The sequence below is a fragment of the Buceros rhinoceros genome, unplaced genomic scaffold (genome assembly GCF_000710305.1).
Source record: "Buceros rhinoceros silvestris isolate BGI_N320 unplaced genomic scaffold, ASM71030v1 scaffold46734, whole genome shotgun sequence".
In the NCBI taxonomy this organism is placed as follows: Eukaryota; Metazoa; Chordata; class Aves; order Bucerotiformes; family Bucerotidae; genus Buceros; species Buceros rhinoceros.
In genome coordinates this window covers 1-17,073 of record NW_010410860.1, presented here as the reverse complement: position 1 = coordinate 17,073, position 17,073 = coordinate 1, and the positions used below count along the sequence as shown (strand labels likewise).

Here is a 17,073-nt window from a genome sequence, read left to right as displayed (position 1 = left end):
CCAACTCTTTCCCTTTTGATAGTAGCCAAAGTGCTTGGCTTAATTTTTTCCATCAATGTGAGATTACTGGTATTTTGTATAGGTTCGTGGGGAATTATTCCAGATCCATGCTTTATAAGTGATATGGACCTTTACATATACATGAACTTTCACTGATGTATTTGTTGCTTGTAGGGTCTTCACTTCAGAAAACATCTAAAACTACTCACGGAGTGAGTAAGCCCGTTCCTGGGTTGGCTCAGTCTCACCTGAAGTTTGTGAAAACACTGAAAACAGGTAGGCAGGCTCTTTGGTATTTAGTACAACAGCGTAGGCTGAACTGCTACGGCTTGGTAAGACCCAACTGGTTGGAGTAGAGGTAGAACAGAAGATTGTACCTACAATGAATCAATATCCAGTAGAAAATATATGTAATCGTTTGTGTTCCGTTTCGTCTACTCATAAGAAAATTGGTTGCAACGCATGGTGAGCTGAAGATAAATGTTGCTTTTCCTCCAGTCCTGCCTGTAAGTGTGGAATCTAAATTACAGATATGGTCCCAGGTGACTGATGTTATGTGTGAAATGCTTCTTCCATATCTGATAACATTTTAATACAATAGCAGAATACCTAAGAAGAGAAAAATTCATAGCAAAAAGATACTATTTTTGCAGAGCTAATAATACTAAGTTGATTTGATGAGAAAAATGCCTCTATAAAATAGTTCTTCCTGGATATATATCAAGCTCAGCTTGGATTTGCCCCAGGATGTGCATTGCAAATGGCCCGGGTTCTAGAAGTCTTGCTTTTGTTTTAGTGCCTTAGTAACTTAACCCGTGTTTTGCGGCTGAAGTTTACTTAATGGTGGCCAATGTGCAAGTCATTGATGATTCTAATGATCTGCTGTGTTCTGCTACAGATCTAAATGAAGTGTCAAAGGTCAACCCCTTTCACAATTGAATGTGTATTGTTTATCAAACATTTCAAGAACTGCAGAGGCTTCCTTTTTGGTTTTTTTCAGTCATCCCTAGGCACCCAATGCCTTTTGCTGCTAAAAACATGTTTTACGATGAACGTTGGAAGGAAAAGCAGCAACGAGGTTTCACCCGGTGGTTAAATTTTGTACTTACGCCTGATGACTTCAGTGTAAAGACAAGCACCTCACAAGGTAAGAGTACAAGAATTTTCATTTTGTCTTTTAATGTTCTTAAACATCATATACTGTACTTGATTAATATTAGTACTAGCTTAACACAAGTTCCAACTTGTGCCTTTAGTTTGTGTGACATTAAGCTCTTAGGTAAGAGTAGAGTTTTGGATTTTAATTTTTACGTATTACCTGTTTTTCCCTTTTCAGACTTGGACTTAATACTGTGATGATCGTAAACCAAATATTTGATAATGTGTTTCAGTGGTGGTTATGCTAGAACACGTGGAATATGCTAAACCAAAAGCAGTTCTTACACTGGAGACAGTGCTGTCCCTCCCAGCAGAATTTTATAACGATCTAACCCTTTTAGAGTCATATTTTCCCCTTGTGGATGGCACACTTGCTCACGGCAAGGACAGCATACCACACACCTGGGAGCGTGGGGAGTGTGGTCTGCCAGGATCACACTGGAACGTGTGGTTGTGGCACTCCTCAGAAGGTGTTGAGTGGGGAATCCCCACCTGCTGAAAAATATTAGGGTTGTCGCTACTAAAATGATGGTAACATGCTTTTCCCCTCTATTTTTAGCTTCAATCTAAAACATTAAAGATCTCAAAACCGAATTCCTAGCACTGTTCTCTTAGGAAATGAGCATTTTTATAGTAAATATTTGTCTAATATAAATGTACTTGACTATATGTTTAGTGCAACAGCTGATAGGCTTCCTGAGGGATAACATCATTAGTCAGAAGGAAAATAACAAAATGTGAACTTACAGAGGGGAAAAAAAATGAGATGGGCAAAGCTACCTTTATTTGAGATGTAAATGCACACTTTTTGTGTGTGTTAAAACAGTCAGTGCAGCTGCTCTTATCTTGGGAGAAGAGACACATCATAAAACCAGTGTCCCTAAAGCACCAACGAAAGATGAAGCCTCTCTAAAAGCTTATACGGCTCGTCGTAAGCTGAATAAGTTACGCCGTGATGCTTGTCATTTGTTTACATCTGAAACAATGGTTAAAGCTATTAAGAAGCTGGAAGCTGAGATTGAAACTGGACGTTTGCTAGTTCGTAGAGACAGACACCTCTGGAAGGATGTAGGTAAGATACTAAAATTTTGCATCCTCTCTTGTAGATGAAAAAGTAGAAAAAGGATTATTCATGCACTAAGTTGATTTAATCTAAAACCGCTTGGTAGGAATTTGTGTCGTTTGTTGGATGCAATATAACAAGATGCTCTCTTGCAGGAGAGAGGCAGAAAGTCCTTAACTGGCTTTTATCTTACAACCCTTTGTGGCTGCGGATAGGTCTGGAGGTAAGTGCAGAATTTACAGTCTAGAATCAAAGTTTACATCTCTTTTAAATTATCACAATGGACTGGCTTTAAAAAAGTGTGTTTACCTTATTAAAAAGGAAAATATTTAGTTAGGGAAAGTGGAAGTTAGCTCCCTGACCAATAACACAAAAGCAGTTTCCTATCAGTTTCACTCTTTACTAAATGGGATAAAAATGTGGTGTCTTAAGGGAGTTCCTGACTGATTCCTTGGATGCCGATGGTCATACACGCTTTGAAATAAGACTGGATCTTCTGAAATTTCCTTTGGTTTTATCCTGCAGTGACTAAATTTAAAAACTGATTGATTTTGAAAGACCCATTGCCATTTACTGTTTCAGAATTTCAGTAATATATGTTATTCAAGAAAGACCTCATAGTATTCAGGGCAATGTTTAATGGTTCTGCTTTTTTCCCCTCCTTTTGTATTAGACCGTTTATGGAGAACTGATAGCTCTGGAGAGCAATAGTGATACTATGGGTTTAGCAGTATTTATCCTTAATCGCTTGCTTTGGAACCCTGACATTGCAGCTGAATACAGACATCCCACTGTGCCTCACCTTTACCGAGAAGGTAACTACTACCTTCAAAAATAGGTTATTTTTAGCACTTGATTTTTGACTTATCACTTAACGGGTTCTATCTTTTTAGGTCACGAAGAAGCTTTGACAAAATTCACACTGAAAAAATTGCTGTTGTTAGTTTGCTTTCTGGATTGTGCCAAACAGTCCAGAATGATTGACCATGACCCTTGTCTTTTTTGTAAGGATGCAGAGTTCAAGGTAAGAGGGCTGTGATTTGATGCCACTCTCCAATATTGTCCTAAGAATCAATGTAGACTTTCTTAAAATTTTTTTTATTTTTAATCTATGTGGTTTTCTTTAACAAATCTTGACGAGCCTTTTGCGTGAACATTCTCAGCAGATCATTTCATGGTTACAGGGAATTCCCATGAAGATTTTGAGGTGTTGGTCCTGTAGGGAGGACTCCATCATCCGGCTTCCCTCTCTAAAGCGAAGCTTCTACATTACTTTCAGATATCATTCTAGCATACGGCAGCTGATACTCAACTGCGAGTCAGGTTGATGGGGTTTTCTGTTTGTGTTATTTTGATGTGATAAGAAAGGCCATGCAACATCCGTTATACAAAGGCTTTGATTAACAAATATGTTCAAATAAAATAACTTTTCTTGGGTTTGTAATATGTAGGCAGACTGAGGAAAAAAGGTATTCCTTAATTTGGTGGTGTGTTCAGTGACATGGTAGTCACGTATGATAAAAATGAAAGCTGTGCAAGCTGGCTAAACAAAAAGTAAAAAGTAAAATTATCAATTTAAGTATTGGGCAAGGAAATATGGAATGCAATTTGGGGAACAAGGGATGAAAATTGTATTCTCCTTGACAAATATTGTAGGATTAAGATTATCTGTGGGTTTTTTTTTTTCCCTGTTAGGCTAGCAAAGACCTCCTGCTTGCATTTTCTCGGGACTTCCTGAGTGGTGAAGGTGACCTTTCCCGCCATCTCGGTTTCTTAGGACTACCAGTCAGTCACGTTCAAGCTCCACTTGATGAGTTTGATTTTGCTGTGACTAATCTGGCTGTCGACCTACAATGTGGCATTCGTCTTGTGTATGTTGATATAGAATTATTTTGAACTTTTTATTTTATTTTATGTAATTCTCAATAAGAGCTCAGCTAAGGCATTAAACTGTGACATTCCCTTTGCTAGGAGAACAATGGAACTTCTCACCAAAAACTGGGATCTTTCAAAACAACTGAGAGTTCCTGCAATAAGTCGTCTACAAAAGATGCATAACGTTGACATTGTTCTTAATGTGCTTAAAGAGCGAGGAATTCACCTGAAAGACGGAAGTGGTAAGGCCTAGAAATCAAGGTTATTCTAAGTGCATCCGAGAACTAGTGCACGCTTTAATTCCTTGTCTTATGTGGTAGGTGCTTCAATTGACTCCAGGGATATTGTGGACAGACACAGAGAACGAACGTTAGCACTCCTGTGGAAAATTGTCTTTGCCTTCCAGGTATTACCCAATTACTTTGTTTGTTTCTTACTAGATACAAATGGGGGATGATAAAACACCAGTCTTTCAGGTGTGTTTGCTGTCTGTGAAAGCCTCTACTAATCAGTTTTTGGACTGTGAAACGATCCGCTCTGTATGTTTTAAAATGCCACTGAAGCTTTACCTAAATCTGCTAATCCATTCCCTAACTATACTGTTCAGACAGCATTATAACTGCACTTGTCCTTTTATACATTCATACAAGTTTTCTGGAAAAAACTTTAGACTTTATTCTGTATGCCAACAGAATCGATAATTAAAAGTAAAATAATGTAGTCTCAAAATGCTGCTAAGGTCTTATGAGCTGAAAAGGACATCTTGAGGTTACACTGAGAGACAATCATAGAGTAAGCTCAGAAGCTGTAGATCTTCTACTTTTTTGCATTTGTCTGAAACAGTCAATGAATGAAGATTTCTTGGGCGTTACTGCAACGGCATTACAAAACCACTGGAGGAAAATAGTAGAGGAAGCAAAACCAGGGGTTTTTTAAGACTGTTTTAAGAGTTAACTTGAGTCAGTCACTCTTTTGAAAATACGTATCTAGTTACAAATCCAATTGGAAGGAACATGAAGTGTGAAAGGTAAAATAGATACAAATTGAGGTGCAATTTCACCACTAAGTATAGGTGAATATAAGGAATATAAATACAATTAACTATATCCAAGCAATAATTTCAAAGACTATAGCCACGGAACTATCAGAGAGCCAGAAGAATGTAATAATAATCAAATGTAAGTATTTTCTTTCTGGACTCCTGTTACAGTATTGAGTAGTTACCTTCCTCCAGATAATTCTTCTGAGGCATGTTTCACATTTGCATTGCTTTTGATTAAAGAAATCATTTCACGAGTGGTGGCTTCATCCAAGCCTTGTAGGTTTGCAACTTATTGTCCAAATCTCACACCGTCGCACCACCAGCTCAAGTCCTCTCAGAATCCTTTAAATAAGGAGGAGCGGTCCATATACTTGATGGAAATGCAGGCAAGATTCTGAAATTGTTGTTTCCTCTGAAAGTACAGTGAATTCACGCAGGATCTTCCAGGGACTTTTGCTGTTTACCCCAGCTATTAACTAATGAAGTAGCTGTTTTACTACAGCTACTATTTACACAGAACAGTGAGAATGTGGGTTTAGGCTCTCTTATCTGAAGCAGCTGGGAGCAGACACTGCTGTCTGTGCTGACAAGTCCGGATTATCCACTACTGATTCAGTCTGGCAGGTGCCACTAAGTAGTCAGAGTAGTTTCTCTAAAATGCTGCATCTAAAGTCTCTGCATCCAGCTGCTCTAATGCATGACATGTCAGACTGTTGGTATCATAAATAAAATGTTCTGTGTTTTTTTTTTTTTTTTTTTTTTTTTTTTTTTTTTTTTTTTTTTTTTTTTTCTTCTTCTGAATAGGTGGATGTTTTTCTCAATGTGGAACAGCTAAAAGAAGAAATTGAGTTTTTAAAGAATGCACAGAAGAGGAAAAGACAATTGGGTGCTCTCAAGACTTCTCCAAACTGTAGAGTACAAGAAGATAACAGTAGTAACTCCTCACCTCAGAGCTACAGTGAAAATGTGGAGCTGCTGATGGCATGGGTTAATGCTGTGTGTGGATTTTACAATATCAAGGTAAATAGTGTTGTGTAAGTTTCAGCAAATACATCCTTACATAAATCTTTTCTGATAAAAAAAAATTGCATTTCATCACTTTCAAGTGTTACAAGATAGCAAATTCTACATCCAGTTTATACCAATTAACTGGTAACAAAAATTCAAGGAACTTGTATCTTGCTGTATTTTATTTAACAGGTGGAAAATTTCACAGTGTGTTTCTCGGATGGTAGAGTATTATGTCATTTGATTCATCATTATCATCCCTGTTACATGCCTTTGGAAGTCGTGTGCCAACGCACAACTCAAACAGTAGAATGCTCAAGAACTCATACAGTGGGACTAAACTCTTCCTCCTCATCCTCTTCAGAGTCTGATACTTCTCTAAATGTTATGGAAGGAATGTTTGACCAAAGTGAGTTATTTGATGCACAGAAGTTCACGTTAAATCTATTTCTTTTATGCACAAACTGATTTGACAAACATTTTCTCTTTGCAAAGCTGTAACTGCCTCAGACCTATACAAGGAACTCTTGGACAATGAAAGGAAAAACTTCCAGCTGATCAATGCTGCAGTTTCTGATCTAGGTGGAATACCATCAATGATTCATCACTCAGACATGTCAAATACAATTCCTGATGAGAAGGTAAGATGCCTTTAGCGTTGATGCAAACAAGTTTCACTCTCCTGTGAATGTGTCCTGCTCTTCTATACAGCCCCTAACTTGCTGTGTTCTGTGTTTGTATAGGTTGTTATTACCTACCTATCATTTCTGTGTTCGCGACTTCTAGATCTTCGGCAAGAAACTCGAGCTGCGCAATTAATTCAGTCAGCTTGGAGGAATTACAGGCTGAAAAGGGAACTGAAACTTTCCCAGGTATTCTTTGCCTGTACAATATTTATAGCTTCTAATATTCTAATATTCTTCTTACTTTGAGAAATGCAAAATAAAGAGTATGAATTCGCTGTTTGGAGTATACAGGTTTATTAGAATAATATTGTCATTTAAATTAATAAGGACCATTTTTATTCTCAAAATATATAGTCTTCATGGTGGTATAATCTATTATAAAACTTTTTTGTGTAAGACTATTCTGAAGTAATTACATTTGTTTAAAGGCTACTATTTTTTCTTTTGTGTTCAGATTAAAGCGTCACCCCTTAAGCCCTTTTCCCAGTATTTCATGTACAAGATAGTTGCACTGCTTCCTTAAAACAAAAAGACAGTAGTTAATTTTTAATTCAGTAGGAAAAGAGTAATTAAACTTCTGCATGAATTTACAATTTTTCTTCAGGAGCTAAACTTCACCAGTGTTTTGAGTTGAATCTCATCAGTTCTGATATTTTGTTTCTCACTTTTCTAGTATTTAGACTAGATCTTATGATGGTTTTAAAACTATGGCACCATTGAGGCTGATAAACACCACAACTGCGTCTAACTAAGATACAGGTTATTAGATGTTGGAACAGTGCCCAAGTGAAATAGTCTAAGAATCTGTGGTGTAGAAGTGGGCAGAGGTTATATTTGTGTAGGTTTTTTCATCTCCAGTTGCTTTACTTTATAAAAACTACAGAACTTCAATGATGATGACAAAACATTCCCCTCATAACTGTTTTTAAATAACTAAGAGTAAAGGTGCTGGTAGAGGGAGGGGGAATTAAAAACAAACCCCTGAGTGTTGCAGGCTTCTTTTATTTAATCTTACAGTGAGTGCATAGGTGCTTTGCCCTGTGGTAAGATAGGCTAGTAATAGGGTTCTGACAAGATGATTTCAGCATTGACATGTTACATTTGTTAGTTGCTGTTTACTTTGACATACACCAGTTTGTTACTACAGTCTCTGGGTTTCTAGAAACACGCTGGCTGGTATGTGCCAACATAACTGGGCTAGATGGACGTGAGCTGGCATGACTGTACTCATTTGAATATGGCTGGAAAGCATTCTGGTGTGCTCCATTAGTAAGGGTATCTTAAGTGTATGAATGAGAACTAAAATTGAGGCTTAAAAATGGGTAGCTTAGGAGTACCAAAACATTGACTATCAAAGAGGAAGACCTATGAAGGCAGGAGGATGCAGTGTTAAGTGATACCACCCTTTTACAAAGAACTCAGTGCTGAAAGAAACGATCTGTCTCAGAAAAGTTCTATTGCTAGGGTAAAATCAAGCTGTGGCATCAACAAGCCTAATTGTTATGAAATTGCTTTAGATAGTTATTTTAATACAGAAAAAAATTGAGTGAAAATTCCCATCCTAACTGTTCAGTGGAAATTCACTGTAGGAGAGAGACAGAGCTGCTCGGATAATTCAAAAATCTGCAAAAGACTTCTTGGCTCGTCGACGCATCCTGTGGAAAGTGAATGCGGCAGTTTTTATCCAGAAGCACTGGAGAAGATACTTAGCCAGGATGATTTTATTAAATCTGAAAAAGACAAAACTGGAGGAAGCCAGAAGTAAATCTGCCACAGTCATTCAGGTAATACAACCTAAAGTGAGATGATGTAGCTAGGAAGCCCTCTGCAACCTGTAAGAGAAAAGCTTGCTCAGGGTCATTTTTTTCTGCTTGCAGCAACTGAGGTCTTCATAAAAATGCAATAACTTTTTCTTTCTCCCCCCTTTTGATACTTCGGTAACTTGCTGTCTTCAGAGAGAAATCGTAGTGTGTTATTAAATCAACAATTTTTTCTTCTTAGTGAATATTTTGGTGTACCATAAACATTAAAACACTGGGCCTTAAATAAGTCAGCGTAAGGACCAATCAGAACTTGTTCGCTTGCCTCTTTGCAGCTGCTGAACATTACTTAAAGAAGCTTTTAAAAAAAGATTAAAATTACTCTCCTAGTATTATGGCACTTGCGATAGGCACATAGATTGCCAGACATCAGTTACCAACTGGTAGCTGGAAGTTAATTCAGTTTCTCGAGGATACATTCCCACTACTATCCAGAGCTGAGTATTACATTCTTAAGGTGTTTTAGAATGGAGATTAAAGAATCACTGATTTATCAAACAGTTTAAAGGAGACTCTTTAGTTCCAGGGCAAATTTAGCTTTTTCCTTTAAAAAACAGTGATTCAATTATTTGGCTTTTGTGGTTTTTTACGTAGATGTCTGGATTTATCTTCCTAGGGATTAAGTAGGAATAAAGAAATCTTAAGAAGTCTGATGTTGGTAGACCTCAAGTTTAGGCTTAATTCGAGATACCGTGAAGAAAATACTAAATTTTGTGTTTTTTCCTGCAGGCTTATTGGAGGAGATACTCTGCTAGGAAAAGATATTTACAGCTAAGATACTATGTTATTTTTGTACAAGCAAGGATAAGGATGGTGAAGTCTGTTGCTGCATATAAACGAATTCTTTGGGCTACTCTTACAATTCAGAGTCATCTGCGTGCATCTAAGTTGGCAAAAAAAGATCGGCAAAGATATGAAATCTTGAAGTCTTCAGCACTTACTATTCAGTCGGCTTTCAGAAAATGGAGAAAATACAAAATCCAACAAAAAATTAAAGCAACTGTAGTGCTCCAGGCTTATTTCCGAAAATGGCGATCTTCGAAACTGGCTAAAAGAGAGCGAGCCACCCTTGTCATACAATCTTGGTATAGGATGCACAGAGAGCTGAAGCACTATCTACGTGTTAAGCAAAGCGTTATCAAGATTCAGGCTTGGTACAGGTGTCAGCTGGCTAGACACATCTACCAGGAACACAGGGCAAAAATAGTGACAGTTCAGCAGCATTACAGAGCTCATAAACTAGGAAGAATCGAGAGAGAGTACTTTTTGCAAAAGCGTGCAGCCGTGATAGTTCTCCAAGCCGCTTTTAGAGGCATGAAGGCACGTAAACTATACAGACAAACAAAAGCAGCTTGTGTTATTCAGTCACTGTGGAGAATGAAAACAGAGAAACTAAGATTTCTACGATTAAAAAAATCTGTTACTACATTGCAGTCACATGTGAGAAAATACCAACAAGTGAAAAGATACAAGGAGATTAAAAATGCTGCTTCTGTAATTCAAACTTGGTATAGGGCACATGTCACTTCTAGAAAAGCAGCTGCCGCTTTCCAAAGGATGCGCCTGGCTGCTGTTGTCCTACAATCTGCTTATAGAGGAATGGAGGCTAGGAAAGAGGCTCGCATATTGAGATCTGCGATCAAAATTCAGTCAAGTTACCGTGCTTATATTGCTCGGAAGAGGTTTAAAAACTTGAAAGGTGCAACGGTGAAGATTCAAGCTTTTGTAAAGATGAGGCAAGCACGTAAGCATTATTGTGCATTAAGGGAGGCAACGCTTTATGTCCAGCGAAGGTATCGGTCTCGTAGATATGCTCTTCAACTCACAGAAGATTATAGGAAATTGAAGGGAGCTTGCATAAGAATCCAAGCTGTAGTTCGAGGCTGTCTTGTAAGGAAACAAATACGGAGGTGGAGGGAGACTGCAGTATTTCTCCAGGCATGCTACAGAATGAAGAGGGACAGGCAACGTTATCTGAGCATCTATAATGCTGCCGTTGTCATTCAAAAACACTACCATGCATACAAAAAGCAACTGTACCAGAGGCAGGAGTTCTTGCAAGTTAAAACAGCAGTTGTGTGCTTACAGGCAGCCTACAGGGGTTATAAAGCACGCGAAAAGCTTAAACTTGACCACAGAGCTGCTGTTAAAATCCAGACTGCTTTTCGAGCTCACGCTGCAAGAATGAAATACCAGGCAATGGTTCAGGCCTCCACTGTGATTCAGAGGTGGTACAGAACTTGTAAGACTGGTAACAGGCAGAGGCTGAACTTCTTAATGACAAGAGCAGCAGTGCTGTCTTTACAAGCAGCATTTCGTGGCTGGAAGGTACGAAAGCAGATTCGAAGACAATGTATTGCTGCTACTAAGATACAGTCTGCCTTCAGAAAATTCATGGCTCTGAAAAGATTCAGGCTCCTGAGCCATGCTGCGCTAACTATCCAAAAGCATTACAGAGCCAGTGTTACAGGCCAGAAACAACGGCAAGAGTATGTTCAGCTGCGTAAGGCTGTAGTGTGTCTTCAGGCAATATGGAGGGGAAAAACCGTGAGAAAAACAATTCAAAAGAAACATGATCTCGCAACAGTTATTCAGTCCTATTACAGAATGCATGTAAATCAACTCAAATATAAGAAACTAAGACAAGCCACTCTTGTGATTCAGAAATACTTCAGAGCTTACTGTATGAAAAAAAACCAACGTGCAATTTATCTAAAAACAAAGCGAGCTGCCTTAGTCCTGCAGTCTGCTTACCGTGGGATGACTGTGCGGAAACAATTGAACCAACTGAACAAAGCTGCTACAACTATACAAGCTGCCTTCAAATCTTACCTGGTCAAAAAGGACTACGAAAGACTGAGATCTGCAGCTGTAGTAGTGCAAAGGCAGTATCGGGCGCTTATTAATGCTAAACAACAAAAGGAGAAATATTTGTCTTTAAAAAAAGCCATAGTCAAAATGCAGGCGATTTACAGAGGTGTGAGAGTTAGACGAGAAGTTCGCCGTATGCAAGAAGCAGCTATTTGTATCCAAGCCGTGTTTAAGATGCATCGCATGAGCGTAAAATATCAGGCAATGAGAACGGCAGCAATTATAATTCAAAGACAATATAGAGCTTTTTGTTTAGGCAGAGTGCAACGTAAAAAGTACTTAGAACTGAAGAAGTCTATTGTTATCCTTCAGGCTGCCTGTAGAGGTGTGAGGGTTAGACGAGACTTGAAAACTATGCGTCAGTCAGCAGCAATAATACAATCTTATTATCGAATGCACAAACAACGGACAGTTTTCAGAAAATTGTTGCTGGCGACACGGCGGATTCAGCAGTGGTTCCGTGCTTGCAAGAAGCGAGATACACAAGTTCACAATTATATGATTGTGAAAAGTGCTACACTTTGTATCCAGGCTGCATTCCGTGGTATGAAAACAAGAAAACTGATAAGAATGATGAATGAATCAGCTGTGCTTATTCAAAGAAGATATAGAACTTTTCTTGAAAGAAAACGTTTTCTTTCCATTAAGACAGCTGCTATTGTAATTCAGAGAAAATACAGAGCAACAAAACTAGCAAAGATTCAACGTCAAAAATATCTCTCTTTGCTTAATGCTGCTGTTATCATACAGTCTGCTTACAGAGGCTTTGTCGTAAGAAAAAAAATGCAGCAGATGCATCAAGCTGCTACAGTTATTCAAGCAATGTTAAGAATGCGTAAAATTTACGTTTCTTATCAAGCTGTTAGGCTTGCTGCAGTAATTGTACAGCAACATTATCGGGCTTACAGGGAAGGGAAGCATGTGAGAGAAACGTACTTAAAACTCTACAATTCTGTGTTAGTTCTTCAAGCTGCCTATAGAGGAATGAAAGCAAGGTGTTTCTTGAAGAAAAGACATGAGGCAGCACTTACAATACAGAGAAATTTCCGAATGTATAGGCAGTACCGCCACTACAGAGAAGTTCTGTGGGCAACCCGGCTAATACAGAAGAGGTACAGAGCCAATAACCTAAGGAAAATTGTGGTACAGCGTTACTCTTCATTAAAGAAAGCGGCGACCTGTATTCAGAAGGCTTTTCGAGACATGCGGGCGAGAAGACGCCACCAAGAAATGCACTGTGCTGCTATTGTTTTTCAGAAAAATTTTAAAGCGTTCAGAGAACGTCAAAGATACCTCTCTCTTAAAGCAGCTGCTCTTGTCTTTCAGAGGAGGTACAGAGCTTTGATTCTGTCCAGACAGCGTGCTGTGGAGTATCTTTCCCTTCGCAGAGCAACTATTCATATACAGGCTGTGTACAGGGGTGTCAGGGTGCGGAAGAGTATTGAGCGTATGCATTTAGCTGCTAGTACGATACAGTCAGCCTACAGAATGCACAGGAATAGAAGATCCTATCAAAATAGGAGAATTGCAGCTATTGTTATACAGAACTATTATCGGTCCTACGTTAAAGCAAAGAATCAACGAGAACAATACCTGATAATGAGGAATTCTGCTCTCATAATTCAGGCATCGTATAGAGGCATGAAGGCACGACAGAAACTGGAAATCACGCATGTTTCAGCAATTGTAATACAGTCTCATTACCGCATGTATGTACAACGTAGATACTACAAACAGTTGTGCTGGGCTGTCAGAGTCATACAGCAAAGGTTCAGAGCCAAAATGGCAAAAGACGCTGACATGGAGAACTATGCAAAAATAAAAAAGGCCATCATTTGCCTTCAGTCCTCTTTTCGTGCTAAAAAAGCTAGGCAGTTGTATAAAACCAAGGTTGCCGCACGGCGCGTACTGTCCTTCTTACAAATGTGCGTTGAGAGGAGGCATTTTCTTGAAAAGAAAGCAGCAGCAGTAATGATCCAGTCTATGTTCCGACGCCAACGAACAAGGACTCGCTATAAGTTGATTCAGAGGTCAGCAGTTGCTATTCAGAGGTGGTACAGAGCGTGTCACAGGGCTCGTTTACAGAAAGCGGAGTACTCTGCTCGAAGACAAGCAATAGTAATTATTCAGTCTGCCTTCCGTGGTATGGAAGCAAGAAAAATAGCAAGACAAATGCGAGCTGCAAGAAAGATTCAGTCTTTTCTTCAGATGGCTGTGCAGCGTAGAAAATTTATTCAACTTAGAACAGCAGCTATTAAGTTACAAGCCTATTACTTAATGCATAAAACTAAATCACAGTATACAAGCTATAAAAAATCAGCAGTTGTCATACAACGGTGCTACCGATCCCGCTTGGCTATGAAGAACCAAAGAGCGATTTACTTGCAGATGCGAAGAAACGTCATCATTGTGCAGGCTAGAGTGAGAGGCTTCATTGAAAAGAAGAGGTTTCACAAAATTAAAGGAAGCACAATAAAAATCCAGGTACTTCTGAATGTACGGTAGTGGATTTTGGGTGTGGGGGGTTTTCTTTTGTGGATTTGGTTGGTTGGTTGGTTTTAAGATTATTACTCTTGCAAATAACAGTTTAAAGCTCTGTGTTTAAAGTAGAAGGGGTTTTTCTTCAGGGTGTTATTGGAATGAAAGCTTCCTCTCTCCCCACCCCCTCCCCAAATCAGAGATGAAAGGGAAATAATCTCTCATAATATCTCCGGTTGCTGTTAGTATCTTGTTGGAGAGGATGTGCTCTGCTTAACAGAGAAGAAAACAGGTGTGCCTTCCTCGTCTCCATGTTATGGTGGGAAATGACAACTTTTTAGTTATTTTCTGAATGTGTAACTTATATATCCTGAACAATGCAAATATGATTACTTTGCTTAAAAGCTAGAAAAAAAATAATTGTTTGGGAAATCTGAAATATATTGTTGGTTTTCTAAAACGCCAGTGAGTACAGCTGTACTGAAAAATATGCAAATACCTTCGCAATCGATACCATGCAAGTGGTGAAATATTCCAAGGTTATCTCTTTTTGTTTAAAGGCTTTTTTCCGTGGATTTAGTCAGAGACAGAAATACCTTCGGTGGAAGTTCTCTGCTGTATTAATACAGCAGTACTACAGAGCCCATCAGGTGCGAAATGCTGAACAACGAAGATACCATCAAATGAAAAGAGCTGCCATTAGAATTCAGGTAATCCCAGAGGGTAGTTTTTGTTGGGTTGGGGAAAGCTTAAACAAGAAAGATACCATAAAATGAAAAGACCTGCCATTAGAATTCAGGTAATCCCAGAGGGTAGTTTTTGTTGGGTTGGGGTTTTTTCTCTTTTGTATTTGTTTCTTCATTACATAATTATTTCTACAGACATTAAAAAAGAGTGGCACTTGTGGTGTTTTCCTGAATGCTTTTTACTTGCTTTAGAAAATGTCTTCGAGACGTGAAAAATTAGCTATTTGTAGTACTGCAGAGACAGGAATCCTAAAAGTCTTTCAAGCTAATGTGACTTCTTTTCCTTTCAATTTTGTTTGTTCCATTAAACAACAAAAATAAACCAAGTTTGGAATTAATTTTTTTTCTTTTTATATATTCAATAGGCATCATATAGAGGATATAAAGCCAGACAGTGGGTTAACAGAATGAGAGCAGCACAAGTAATTCAAGCCTGGTTCCGAGGCTGCAGAGCACGAAAGGAATATGCATCTGTGGTAAAAGCTGCATGTGTTATTCAGAGTCAGTTCAAAACAAAACAGCAACGGAATCGGTAATACTGAATTTGAGAAATTTCTCTACTTTTCAAAGCTTTTGTTATATAATTGTTTAGTACTGCTTTGCACGCTGGCAAATACCTACAGATTCTCAGGGCTCTGATGCTGCAGCGTGTATGTAATGTGCATGTACGCAATCATGCTGACACAGGTGGGATTATTGTTGTGCACAAGATTTTTTGTGTGTTTAAGTGTTCTGAGCTGGAAGCTACTCATGAACTTAAATTACACATGTTGGGGATCTAGAAAGAGTAGGCCTTGATCTTTTCTTCACTTACCTTTTTTTTACAGAAAGAATGTTATGGATATTGTTAAATTTCCATCATAAAATTAAATAGATGAATAGCTATGTTGTTATAACGCGTAATGGAATAGGTAAATTAGTTCCTATTTATTTTGCTGAGAGACAGTTTTACAGTAAGTGCTCTACTGGATCAGCCTCGTAGCTCGCCTTATGCAGAACTGTGTCCTCTGCCAGTGAGAGGAGATGATGCTGTTCAGGGAGAGTATGTTAACCTGACCCTTTCTAAGGTTCTGCCTCAGCATGCATCCTGTTAGATTATGGGCCCTAGAACTTATATCCTTGCCTATTCCCTTTATTATCCTTTCATGGACCTGTTGTATGTCAATCTTTTCCAACACCTTTTAAACTGCTGTCTCCCTCCCCAGCCTCCTTTGGCAGCAAGCTCTGGAAGTACCTACTGTGGGAAAACAGAAGATGTCTTCTCTTTTAAACGAGTCTTTCTGCCAACGTCGCTGGCTAACCCCTTGATCTAAGATTTGGTTGATCTGCTTTCACAATATCTGCCTTAATAATGTTATAAACCATCACTGTTTTCTTACTTTAAAAATGCAAGAGTTCTCAGCTTCTGGTGGAAAAAAAAACAACCCTAAAATGCGTCTTCATGTTAGGTTTTTGAAAATGAAGTTCTGTGCACTTACCATTCAAAGAAGATGGAGAGCGACTCTTACTGCACGAATGGTTCAGCGTCAGTTTCTGACAGTGAAGAATGCTGCCATTAAGATTCAGTTGGCATATAGACAGTACAGGGCTAGAAGACTTTTAAGAAAGGTATGTTTTCACTTGCACTCTGCCATGTCGTGATTGTTTCAAAAGTTGAGTGATTTAGGCCACCACCGCAGAAGTATAGACACTAGCAGAAGTATCGAAAGGAAAAAATGTTAAGCCGGAACAAAGATTGTTCAAATCAAAACTGTTCAGTCTTCAAAATACTAAACTTTCATTTTGCTTTGAGCAACAAGGTTGAGTCTTGTTTTCAAACAATTCCAGTTGTTGAATTACCCCTGTCTATACTGATAACAAGATAAAATGTAAAATTTTCTGCAGGCTTTGTTGCTTACAAAGGATTGAGTTGCCCATATTTTGACCCCGTTTAGGTAAGGGAAAAGACCTTCCAAATTGTGAAAGTACATTTTTATATAAACTAGTACTGCATGAGCTTGCTTCTATTTCCCTTTTTATTTTTATTCTTTTTGCTATGATGGGGGAAAAAAACTAGACTATGAATGTGTATTGATTGTGACAGGAATGAACAGAAGTTTAATTATCAATGCATTCTTTAAAATCTTTTTAAGAAGATTTAAGCTGTGTGTTTGATCCAGAAAGCATACAGAGGTTTCAAGGCAAGAAGGAAACTTCTTCAACAACAACCTGCTGCTGTAATTATCCAAAAACATTAGAGGGCTTGGCAGGAAAGCAGGCTTCAATTTATGAAATACAACAAAACTAGGAGAGCTGTCATTCATGGCTTGGCTTCGCAGACGAAGAT

General features: G+C 38.5%; 1 protein-coding gene across 1 annotated transcript in view; it reads left to right on the top strand.

Moving 5' to 3' along the window:
* Window positions 1-17,041, top strand: part of LOC104493113 (abnormal spindle-like microcephaly-associated protein homolog) — a gene marked incomplete at both ends in the record, with an annotated part of 20,440 nt that extends 3,399 nt beyond the window's left edge. Inside the window, 19 exon segments of the mRNA XM_010135742.1 lie at window positions 175-276; window positions 1,001-1,147; window positions 1,985-2,230; window positions 2,377-2,444; window positions 2,895-3,036; window positions 3,115-3,245; window positions 3,917-4,092; window positions 4,193-4,338; window positions 4,417-4,502; window positions 5,943-6,158; window positions 6,339-6,555; window positions 6,642-6,787; window positions 6,890-7,018; window positions 8,422-8,616; window positions 9,382-13,209; window positions 13,480-14,007; window positions 15,113-15,279; window positions 16,196-16,272; window positions 16,890-17,041. Coding sequence (XP_010134044.1) covers window positions 175-276; window positions 1,001-1,147; window positions 1,985-2,230; window positions 2,377-2,444; window positions 2,895-3,036; window positions 3,115-3,245; window positions 3,917-4,092; window positions 4,193-4,338; window positions 4,417-4,502; window positions 5,943-6,158; window positions 6,339-6,555; window positions 6,642-6,787; window positions 6,890-7,018; window positions 8,422-8,616; window positions 9,382-13,209; window positions 13,480-14,007; window positions 15,113-15,279; window positions 16,196-16,272; window positions 16,890-17,041 — 6,899 coding nt within the window.
* Between the last annotated feature and the right edge of the window lie 32 nt (window positions 17,042-17,073).